At 42.4% G+C, this 12,585-nt stretch overlaps 1 protein-coding gene across 1 annotated transcript in view; it reads right to left on the minus strand.

Moving 5' to 3' along the window:
* Nucleotides 1-12,585, minus strand: part of RET (ret proto-oncogene) — a 246,561-nt gene that overhangs the window by 74,906 nt on the left and 159,070 nt on the right. Inside the window, exons 2-4 of the mRNA XM_078642944.1 lie at nucleotides 10,713-10,946; nucleotides 6,656-6,943; nucleotides 3,851-4,092 (exon numbers count right to left, since the gene is read on the minus strand). Of these exons, the coding sequence (XP_078499070.1) occupies nucleotides 3,851-4,092; nucleotides 6,656-6,943; nucleotides 10,713-10,946 (764 nt within the window). The remainder of the gene's footprint in view (nucleotides 1-3,850; nucleotides 4,093-6,655; nucleotides 6,944-10,712; nucleotides 10,947-12,585) is intronic.

Consider the following 12,585-nt stretch of genomic DNA (forward strand, 5'->3'; position numbering starts at 1 on the left):
TGTATGTATTAATGGAGTGAAAGGATGGATGGATGAGTAAATGGGTGGATGGCTGAGTGAAAGAATGGATGGATGCATGGATGAAAGGGGGGATAAGTGAAAGAATGGATCACTGAGTGAAAGGATTGATCTGAAGATAGATGGTTAGGGTTTGATATGGATGGGTGGACAGAGAGAAGAAATGGTGAAATACTGAATGTTAGATGAAAGACTGAATGAATGACAGAATGTAAATGGGAAATAGTGATTGGATAGTGGGTGGATGGTAGGATGAAAATATGAATGGATAGATGCTTGGATGAAAGAGATAAGCAAGATCTTCTGGGGTGGGTTGCGATGAGTTGCTTCGCTTACTTGGCATCATAAGAGTTTGGTTCAAAGTGGGGGTATTTTACCTTTCTGGTTACTCCCTTGGTCAGATATATGGTTTAATTCTAAACTTTGTTCCTGAGATGAAAAGAGCACCACAGAGGCATACATGGTTCATTAATCTGTGCAAAAAGCTGGGCACTTTGTATTATAGATGGAATGCTGCACCCATCACTCTATTTTTGTGCCCATGTAGAACCAAGTCTAAGGCAACAGTTACTTTGGTTCAGTGTGTTATGGTTAACAATTGTAGAATCCATTGTAGTCCGGTAGGGGAGAAAAATACCTATGGGTAGTCAATGATGCTTCTGTCATTTTGCAGAAGAAATACATGCCTGTGTTCTATTAATTTGCTCAAAACTGCTTTCCAAATGTAACTTAATACATTTGGTCCATTTTTTTAGAGGCTAGAATTTGTATTGCCCCCGTTGCTTTAAGTGTATGTTTGTTTTAAGGGTACAGCTAATGGGTTTGTGCATGTACGCCCCAGTATTTGCATATATATATATATATATATATATATATATATATATATATATATATATATATATATATATATATATATATATATATATATATATATATATATATATATATATATATATATATATATATATATATGTCATTTTTTGCCACAGTACAATGCTGCCACGATGGGCCAGCACCCAACACAGGCTACTGACAGCTGTCAATATCCAAAACCACACCATGAACTCTTCACTGATAGGTGAATAAGCTACCTTAGCTGCAATTGTGTGTTCTTGTTACCTCCCCTGCTGTTTAGGGCTGGGCTACCATTTCCTCTGGCAGACACCCTTCTTCCATTCTCCCTTCTGTTGGTTTAGGGATACAGCCAGATTCTGAACAGCTGCCGGACTTTTCAGGACTTCTTTGGGTTCAGAGTAGGCCTTACCAGTGCCAACTTTGGAGTACTTCCTTAATGGGGTACGATGCCCTTGGCTTGCTGGATCTGTAGTTAAGAGTGGCTTCCCTTTCCTTTTCTGACTCTTTTTCCCTTTCTGTTGTGGCCTACGTTTCCAAACCTTAGGAACAGGATCTCCAGGATCTTTGGGCTGGGTGGTGCCCTGGCCGACCGCCCCTTCTGGGATCAGACAAATCTCTGGGAGGTCACTGCCTAGGAAACAATCTAGGGGGAGGTCAGGACTGACTACCACCCTACGCAAGCTAAGAGTATCCTCTCTTTCTAGGGGCTTTAAGGCCATAGGTCTGACAGTGACCTCCCCTGGGGCTACACTTACTCTTCTTGTTTCCCCTGGCACATACTGATCTAGGGACACCAACATGTCAAGCACTATCATATGGCTGGCACCTGTGTCTCTTAGACCAGTGGTAAGGATGCCATTTACTTGAACTGAGTGGAAGCGTTTACTGCCACCCTCAGGGATCACCAGCTAGCAGCTGAACCCTTCTTCCAGTTAAAAGCTAAGAGGGCCTCCTGATCTGAGGTAACTCCTCTGTGCCTACACAGGAGAGCTCAGTGCTAACCACCTTTTTGGTGCAGGATGGATGTTATTTGTAGTGACCTGACTGCATAAGCAAGCTCTTCTGGGGAGGGTTGCCATGATTTGCTTTGCTTGCTTGGCGTCATAAGAGTTCGGTTTAAAGTGGGGTTTTGAGATGAAAAGAGCGCCACCAAGGCAGACCTGATTTGTGAATCTGTAAGAAAGCTGGACACTTTGTATTCAAGATAGAATGCTGAACCCACCACCCTCTTTTTGTGCTCCTGTGGAACCACGTCTGAAGCAACTGTTACTTTATTTCAGTGTGTTATGGTTATCAATTGTGGAATCCATTGCAGTCCGGTAGGGGAGAAAAAAACATAGGTAGTCAATGACGCTTCTGTCATTTTGCAGATAAAATACATGCCTGTGTTTTATTAGTTTGCCCAAAACTGCTTTCCAAATGTAACACAATACCTTCGGTCCATTGTCCTACAGGCTAGAATTTGTATTGCCTCTATTGCTATAACTGTATGTTTGCTCTAAGGATACATCTAATTGGGTTTGTGAATGTACACCCCAGTATTTGCATATATATATATGTCATTTTTTTGCCACAGTTCATTTTATGGACTTTTATAGTGAGAACATCTCCAGCAATATGTCAGAATACTGTATATACAAATTTCATCTGCCATAAATATTTTGCCTTAAATATAATTTACACAAAAACTGCTCTGTAATGTATAGATTTTTAGGATATTTAGCAGCAGTGGCTTCTCCGCTATGGTGGAGGAGCGTTGACCCACCTGCCAGCAGCAGAAGCTGCAACACTTAAAAAATAAACTGATAATGAAGCCTGCTTATTATCGTTGAACTTTTCTCCATTCAATATGGGGGTGGGGCCATGGGCATTGCAAGCACGAGGGGAGTGGTAGGTGCACTGCTGTCAGTGTGCATGACGGTTTAGCCGGCTGGCGTAGGATGGCCAAGCTGTCACGTGCTCTGAAGCTGCCTTCAACCCAAGCTGTGTTGCTGGGTTGGAGGCAGCAGGCACAGGCTCACAGTCTCATTGGGAGCACATATTGAGGGTGGCCAGGGTAATCCTAAGGCTGCTCTCATGCTGTGAAAGCAGCATCAGGATTGGCCGCAGGGCACTGTGGGAATCTGTGCCTGCAGTAGAGCCAGAAGAGCAGAGATGCAACGGGATTCAGGTAAGTTTTTGTTTTTTTGTTTCATCCCCTCCCCTCCTGCCATTTTGCCCACCAAAAGCCGCAACTGGTATTTAGTGATACCAAAGGGGATGATGGACGGAGCGTTTGAGCAAATCAAACACTCACTCCCAGTCAACTGATCTGGGTTTAATCCATCATCATTCTTTAGCTCACTCCACCACCCCAGTTCAGACATGGCCATATGCAAATCAGTCTGACCTTGTGTCTCATGGGAACAGTCCAGCCTGAACTGCCAAGCCATGTCTTCTCTGGACCGGAAACAAGCATCTTGGGACCATTTTCAGGTTCATAACCCTCATCAGCCAGGCTATCTTGAATACAGTGGCAAAGTGAGCAAGGGACCCACGTCCGGGCATACCCTGCCAACTTAGAGTGAACAAGGCGATACCAAAGGGGATGATGGCCAGAGCGTTTGAGCAAATAAAACACTCACCCCCAGTCAACTAATCTGGGTTTAATCCATCATCATTCTTTAGCTCACTCCACCACGCCAGTTCAGACATGGCCATATGCAAATCAGTCTGACCCTGTGCCTCATGGGAACAGTCCAGCCCGAACTGCCAAGCCATGTCTTCCCTGGACCGGAAACAAGCATTCTATTTAGGTCACAATATATATGTATATTTAATATCAGGCAATTATCTGACAAAATATTCTGGTGCCATATACTGAATCAGCAACCACCAGATTTTTAAACTGTGGCCTTTTGGGTGGACACAGTTTCCTGCAACACATGCGTTATCCCTCTTGAATTACTTTTACCACAGATCAATGAGTAACGGCTACCTCTTTCCGCTTGAACTCCACCACGGCCTCTGCGGTGTCAGTGCCATTGAGAAGGAAGGGTGGGGAGTCGTCCTCGTCATAGACACTGACCAGGAAGGGCTGAACCACCTCAGTCTCTCTGGAACCCTCTTGCACCGTGCACTGCACCATCATCTCATAGACTTCTCTCTGTTCACGGTCCAGAATCCGCGATACTCTGACCTCCGACGACTCCTCATTGAAGGAAAATGGGAATCCTTCCTCTGAAAATCAATAGAACCAGGTGAAACAGAAAACAGTTGTCAGGGCACCAATGCATTCTATTTTTTTAATCAATGTCACCCAGTGTGGATTTGTGGTGACAGCTCGGCACACTAAAGAAGAAATATAGCAACATAACAACCAATGGTCATGGTTTTATAAAAAACTAAAGACTGCATTCACCATCTTGCACAGTTTTCGAAATCACAAAATATGCTAAGATTTCATATCTTCAGTAGCAGGGTTCTGCACAATAAGGACAGCAAATGAGAAAGATGACCTGGAAAGGCATTGTGGGAAATGGTCACAGTGACCACGAGAAATTCACAATATAAAGTCCATCGGCAATAGTCATACTCCATAACATGCAGTGGCACAGCAGTGTGGCTGGATAAGAGACTGTCATAGGTCACGTTGAAGGTCAGAGAGGACGAGTGACGTGTTTGAGGAGCCCAGTGGCACACAGACTGAAAGCATTCTTGTTCTACTGAACCTGGGGTCCCTTCACAAGACCAAAGGGCAGAAATGAATATGCTGCCCGTTTTCAAACTGTGTCCAATTGAGTAAAATGCCTATCTTAGCCACAACCTGGCATTCTTCTTGAAGTAACACTCAAACGTCTAGTAATCCTGGTTTGCACAAAAAAACTGGGATCCAGTTTTATTTATGAATGGCAACTGCTAATTTCAGATCTCACCATAATCCAACACGTGACTGCATAATCATCTCCCAAACCTTGTGAAGTCAGCTTCAATTTATTCTGCTCAACTCAAAGCTTATGAATCCACCAAACACGTGAACTCAGCAAGCACAATGCAAAGTTGTCAATGGATTGATTCAGATAATAAGAATTGGACATGCTTAATTTTTAGAAAAAGTTGTGTAAAGTATTGTCCTACACCCCCTGACTCAACAATTCCTTTTGATTTGTCAGCATGGGATAAAAACCAAGCCAATTGTTGAGATGTCAATTCAGGCCTAATCTCGATTGCACGCTCCAACATGTCGCTCAGAGATTCTGCAGCCTCGGGAGTGAAACTTTGATCTGAATGTTAGTGCTAAATTCCTGACAGTCACCTTAATAAAAGTGTACATTGACAACTAAAGCAAAAACAGCAGTTACCTGTTCTGAATAACACAAACATGGGATGGAAAATTCCTAAGGGCAATTTCGTGGAAATAAAATTGGTGAAAAATGCATGGTACATCTATTTTGTGTAGATTACTTTTTGTATTTATCCCAGATTTTATTCTCAGTCGCCACAAGCTAACAGCACATGTGCACATTTTAAGGGTGAGTAATTAGCACTCAGTAATCAATTGCCATTAGAGCAAAAACAGGGGCATAAGTCATCAGGGCCGGACTGGGAACCAAAACCGGCCCTGGCAAAGTGCTTGCCCCCCCCCACCCCGCCTCCCCACTCGGGGGGGTTGGGGGTGCCGCCGAGCTCTTTGCCGGGGCTGGTTTTCGGCTGATTTTGTTACAAGGTCGATTTTGCAGCTATCCCTCTAACAAAAACGGCCCCCAGGGGCCCAAAACCGGCCCCCACCCGTGCGGCGCACCGGGGGATTGCCCGGTGCCCGATACGGCCAGTCCGGCCCTGTAAGTCATCTGCATCTAATTTTGCACTACCACCTACCTGTCAATGATTACAAAGAGCATGTCTCTGCATGTAAAAACCATGCTTGAAAAATGTAAAGTGATGTCTCTTGGATATTCTAAAGTAGATTCCACCCAGGGCCGGCTTTAGCGCTGGCGGTGCCCACTGCAACAATGTTTGTTGGCCCACCCCAGTTACCACCTCTGGCACAGATTCCCTCACTACCTCATTCTGCAGCTGCTGTACTTTTCTCATAATATATATTTACGCCACTTGCTGTATAATATATTTGCTGCATAATATTCAGACTGCAAAACATTTTTTTTTAGATCAAATAGATCAAAAGTAATTGAAAGAGCCACACTTTGTGCTTCTAACTGGCAGATCCTTTGCAAAGAATAATTGGTCGTCTTTCAGTGGCTGATTGTTGTATTCAGGAGTGACATTATTGCAAAGGAGATGAGAATGTTGCTTATGCAATTCTAATACATTTTCTACACAATAGCAAAAAGATACTGCACAAATGTTCTGCCTTATGCCGCATAATTTGTCGTTTCCCGCAAAATAATGTAGTGAACTCTAAACATAATTTTGGCTTCCCTTGCCGCATATTTCCAGTGGTCAAGACTGTACTTGACCTGAGCCCCTCTTTTCTTTTAACTTTTCTACTTCCAAAATAGATTTTCTATATGAGTCCTAAACAGTTTTCTCCTAGCTGGCTTTCTCGATAGTAATTTTAATACAACAGACAAAACTAAATAATAAATAAAAATAACAAAACGAAATCACGGATGCACAGTGCCATTATCGTAGCACGTCAGCTTGTCCTGTGAAGTTATATGAACTCTACCAAAAAAAAATGTAACAGAATACAGCATAGGACATGGTAACAAAACACACCAGGTACACCATTACATTACACGAAAGCAGACATTAAAAATTGATTTGTAAAGAGGTTGCCTACTTATCAAAAGCCTGTAGGACAGACTGACATTCTGGCACTGGCCCTGGATGGGCGGCCGATGGAATCTGTGAAAGGTGGTTGGCGGCCGGTTCTCCTTTATGGTGAAGGAGAGGTCTGTCTTGGTGAAGCAGAGGTCTTCCGGGATCAGAGAGCTGCAGGGGGGCATCGTGGCATTCTTGATGGTGAGGGACACCGTGGCCGAAGGTTCAAGAGCGCAGTCCTTCTCTTTGAAAGGCCTGGATAGGACGACCACTTTGAATTTTATCATCGTAGGTGAATTTCCAGGAGCTGTGGAGGGGAGAACATGGTATTTATTTTTATTTTTAAAATGGCAGCAATATGTTAAATGAGATTGGGCACAATGCGATCATATCTTAAAACAGCCCTTCCTAACAATTTGACTTCTGGAATCACTCCTGGAAGATGGATGACCCTCGACCTATACTTTTTTCCTAAGATTTGAATTGCAAAGCAATGCACAAAAATACAGAAACAAGGATACATCAAACCAATAAGCAAATGATGAAATATTTTATTTAATGCACAAACAAAAACATAAAAACGTTGTAATTTGAATTTTAATTCGTAGTTTGGAGCTTATCAAAATGTGATTTTATTTCTAACCGATAAAGCGATATACTAGACAACATCATTTTAGTTTGTCTATTTGATCCAAATTCATGCTGTCTTTTTGTTGTTCAAATGAGTCCACCAGTCATCCACACTAGACTCTGCTGTTCTTGTGCTACTCCTACGAATCCAGCAGATATTATGAACTTGTTAATGCTATTTAATTTTCTAAATAGTTTACCCCCTTAACAAATAGTGTTGTACACCCGATTAAGAACGAGTTTTTAGACTAACACCACAAAGGAGATTGCTGCAGTACTCATTATGGCCGCAAGATGGTAGACTATGCGAAGCGAAGTGTTTTAGATTAAAATCTAATAATCTAATTTGCCGAATTCATTCTCACTTTTTAAAAATGGGTTCAACTTTGCACTGCAATTGAATAAAGAGCTCGTTACCGCTGGTGATGCATTAAGGCGCTTTTTGGAGAGTGGTACAAAAGGGGGGTGGTGATGGATGGAGCATCTGAACCAATCAAACACTCACACTCAGTCAACAGATCTGGGTTTAATCCATCACTGTTCTTTAGCCAACTCTGCCACCCCAGTTCAGACATGGCCATATGCAAATCAGTCTGACCCTGTGCCTCATGGGAACAGTCCAGCCCGAACTGCCAAGACATGTCTTCCCTGGACCGGTAACAAGCATTCTATTTAGGTCACAATATATATGTAAATTTAATATCAGGCAATTATCTGACAAAATATTGACAAATAAGGCATGGCTTGGCAGTTCGGGCAGGATTGTTCCCATGAGGCACAGGGTCAGATTGATTTGCATATGGCCATGTCTGAACTGGGGTGGCAGAGTGGGCTAAAGAACGGTGATGGATTAAACCCAGATCTGTTGACTGGGTGTGAGTGATTGATTGGTTCTGGTGCTCCGTCCATCACCACCCCCTTTTGTACCGCTTTTTGGAGAGTAGCACACTACTACAAAACCCAAGGTTAGTGATCAATTGCTGGTTATTGGGATTAGTCTTGAGCTGTCAAGGAAACCATTCCATGCATTTGCTCCATTGTTTTTGCAGCCGATTAAATTAGTAGGATTTATGAAACTTAAAGAACTCGTTGCGATGCTGTATTTATTGTAGTGTTTGTGGCTTGCACAGCAAATAGGCTGTTACATAAGTAATCGACTCAGGCTCCATAAGAAAATCCACCCACGCCTGATTGTGAATGCAGTACTCTGACGAAAAGTTAAACCATAGAATGGGTATAGTTCAGGTAGACCTTAAAACTATGGGGCATATTATCAAGAACGGCGTTAAAATTATAGCAGGAAACTGCTGTTAAAGTGGCGTTAATGGGCTTGATAATATGCCCTTGAGAATTCCCGTAGAAGCCCATGCACACACCAGAACCTGGGCTTCTATGGGAATTTACAAGGGCATGTTATCAAGCCCATTATAGCCGCTTTAGCTGCAGTTTCTTGTCGCTAAAGAGGTGATAATTTTAAAGCCGTTCTTGATATTATGCCCTTAAGTGACAAGTTCTCAGAAGACTCACAAACCAGTCCTCAGAGAGTGACTAAAGTTATGCAAATGATGCACACTGCTTACATTCTTATGAGAGTACACTGCCTTCCAATAATGGCATTATTCAAACTTAACCCCTTCTACGCTCATGACGAGCTCAGCTCGTCATGAGGTACACCTCTCGTACACTCATGACGAGCTGAGCTCGTCATGAACCGCGGGTTTTTACAATCTTCAGCGCACTGCGGTAAATCTGACCGCGCTGATGGTGTTAAAAGCCTCATTGGAGGTTCTAAAGTGTATTACACAACAACAATTTTTTTGTGTAGGCTGGAGGAGAATAAAGGACATATTTATCATAGGGTTGCGCCACTTTTTCATTATACAGCAGGATGCATAAGTGATGTAACCCTTAAGTTTGATTTATCAGGCCACGCAAGGCCACCTTGCATGGCCCTGAGTGGCTTGATAAATCCAGAGTAACGCAACGCAGTGCAAGATGCTGCATTGTGCTACTCTGCCCTGGGAAGGTGTTTGATGTTGGAGCATGGGTGTTCCCAAGCTCCATCCATGGCTTCTGAAGCATTCTCAGATTCATCAATACTGGTAGACCTGGGAATGCATCAAAATACTACGCCTTCCCAGGAGAGGCGTAACGAGGAGAAATATTTGTATTTCTCTTTGTTGCTTTCTCTTTCTTTGTGTGCTGTAGTAGAAATGAGAAAAATGCCTTAGCGGTTGTTTTTGTGCAGGACGTTGTCCCTTACTGCACAAAAACAATTCTGCTTTCAAAGCAGGCACCCTTGCACCATGGTGTAAGGGTGCCTGCTTTGGTCCTAGCCAGCCCATTGTACACCAGCACTGGGAAAAAAGAGGAATTTGTTTTATTATGTTAAATACAGTGCATTCCTGTCCTTTCCCTGTTACGCAGGTCAGCGCAGCAAGATGACTTACTGTGCTGCATGATTTTTTGGTAAATATCTGCTAAGTAATTTGCCCAGAATTACAGGATGTTGACCCAACATCGAGGTTCGAACATGGCTCTCCAGCTCCAAATCGGCCTCTCTGGCTATTACGCCGAATGTTTCCAACCTTTTTCAATGAATGGATAGATTCAAGCTAGCCAGTTAGTAGCCAGTGCTCAACCAATAAATGCATTTAAAGGAACCAAAACCAAACACTGAAATATATTTAGGGGGGGCAAACTGCCTGGGAATCAATGTTTGTATGAAACGGGAGAGGAGTTGGCCTAAAGGCCAGGGCGGTTGACCTCAAACCTGGGGAACCGAGTTTGAGTCTCAGCATGGACGCGCAACATCCTGTGAATCTGGGAAAATCACGTAATCTCCCTGTGTCTAGCAAAGATGAATGTGTCCTCATGTAACGAACTGGTGCTCGTGTAAAGCGCTCCAAAACCTTCAGGTCAAGTTCGCGCTATATAAAACTCCATTAAAAAAAAAAACTTACATTGTCACTTGGATAGTGTTAAAGCCCCCCTAATTTCATCAAATGGTTTAAACATGCCTCCGTCCGAACTAAATTGCCTCCCAACATGATTCTACCTAATTTGATCTTTTACAGTTCTGAGGGTACAAGCACTATGGGTGACCATTGCTTCTCATCCCTTTGTAAATTAACTCAACAAATATATCCCATTGTCCAGCACTTTACCATGTGTACATGGAGTTAGGGGTGCTTGGCCCAGAATCACACTGTGAAATCGGATTATTAAGATTAGGGTTGCTCGTTGCCCCTTTTCCGTTAAAACACAACTCCTCCCTCTGATATAGTAAACTAGGTGGCAACCTTGATAAACAGAAAAGAGTATTTAATCTAGTGATCCCAGCAAAAAAGGTTTCTGCCTACTCAATTATTGCCAAACTAAACTTCACTGCCAGCTACTTGCCACGTGATGGCAGACTAGGACCAGGGGTGAAGCGCAGCACTTACTCAGAGAATAAAAATCTCTCCAATCCAGACTCCTGTTGAGGTAGACGATGCCAGTTCGTTCTCCAATTTGCAGCCAGTCGCTGGGTATGAAGCGATTCTGGCACAGCAGAAAGTGTGGCACTTCCGTGGGCACTTCTCGCAGGGCACGGATGTACAGGAGAGGGCTGCCCGCAGGTTGATCCATATAAACATTCTCCGAATATGTCCTCCTTGGTATGTAAAGACCCAGGGTGACTGTAGAAAAGGGAAGATAAAAAGCAAATGTGTAGTAGATTTACTGGGAGCGAATGTAATTGATAAGGTAAAACAGAGTTTTTTTTTTTTAATGCCGTGTGGATTTTGAACTATTTCTGCAGGTGAGTATAGAGAGAGTTCTCAGCGGTACAGTCCAAAACTGGATTGGTTTGGAAACAAGTATTGTGACCTCTACGAAGACCTAATTATGTTTAGAGGACCAGTACTGTGTCTAAATCTGTCCATTGTACAAATGTTCCTGAAAAGAACCTGCACACACACTGTGAACATAAATGTAATGCAAGTTTAGAATTTTTACACAATTTCACACGTGACATATAATACAAAAACACACTTAAAACAGTACGGGAAATAAAGTAAGTTAAGAAGAAAGAGTTGCTTGCTTTCCTGATGCCTCGTCTCGGAAACATGCCCAGAAAACAACCCAGGAAGAAAAGAGATGTATGTATTCCAAAACCGAAATAGAGAATTTGAAAATACTGCTAATTGCCTTCTATATTCAACAGAAGACCTCCATAAGTTATGCCTAATTGGAGTGCCAACAACACGTGTGTGTGTGTGTGTTTTTTCTTTCTTTGCAGGAGTGGAACACGTATACTGATATAGGTGAAACCAAGGTGAAACCCAGCATGTTGCAGTGTCAAAAACGATGAGTGTTTTTTTAAATTTATTTTTATAGCGCATAATGCAAGCTAAGCACCCTTTAGGTCCTTGTGTGATATTTGCCTTGTACACATTTCAGGACTGGTAATATCAGGACCCAAAGTCATTTTCAGAAGTGCAAGCTTTCCGCCTTCAACGGTGTATCACAGCTGTCCAGTCATGACAGACTAGAGTTCTGATTCCATGCTCATTCAGAAAGTGGTCTCTCTGCTGAAACTGCCAGTGAATTAATTGTCATATTTTAACAATGATAACTGTTTAGTATAAGAATATTGTATGCTTTTTAAACTTGTGCTTTTATGGTATTTCTTACCGAAATAAAGATTTTATGATGATGATGATATTTAATGTGCATTAATTGCGAAACCCTTTAACGGTATTGAATGCTTATACTTGTACTTTATGTTAACAAGGACTCCATGAAAGTCCCTGGACTCCTGACGCAGCCCTGCCCCAAATCCCGCAGCAGCCTACACAGGGTGACTAATTCATACAAATGGATATAAAATATTTCCAGTGTAGCTTTGACATTAGTCACCAATTGTGTTATCAAAGACGTTGCGTCAATTAATCCCACCGAAAAATCACAAAATGGATCAATGTATTAAATCTAAACATCAACAACTTAAAATGTAAGCAAAAGTCAAATGTAGAGATCTTTGTTCATCAGCTTTCGGAAGTATGTGTGTTTTCATTCAAGGGACGTAAAAAATTGTTAATTTAGGTCAAAATAGTAACAGGTAGCAAGGTATGTCTTCAGAATTTCATTATTATTATTAGGGGTATTTGTAAAGCGCATGGTTACGCAGAAAGCGTGTCCTCGCGCTGGAACTGGGGCTTAGAAACAGAAGGAGGGGGAGGCCTAATTAACTTTGAAAGAGGTGCCTTTTAAGTTTCTTTCGGAAACTTTCTTTCATGCACTGTGATTCAGACCTTCTATGCCCCCCACAAAACA

Source organism: Lissotriton helveticus, chromosome 5_1 (genome assembly GCF_964261635.1).
Source record: "Lissotriton helveticus chromosome 5_1, aLisHel1.1, whole genome shotgun sequence".
Lineage (NCBI taxonomy): Eukaryota > Metazoa > Chordata > Amphibia > Caudata > Salamandridae > Lissotriton > Lissotriton helveticus.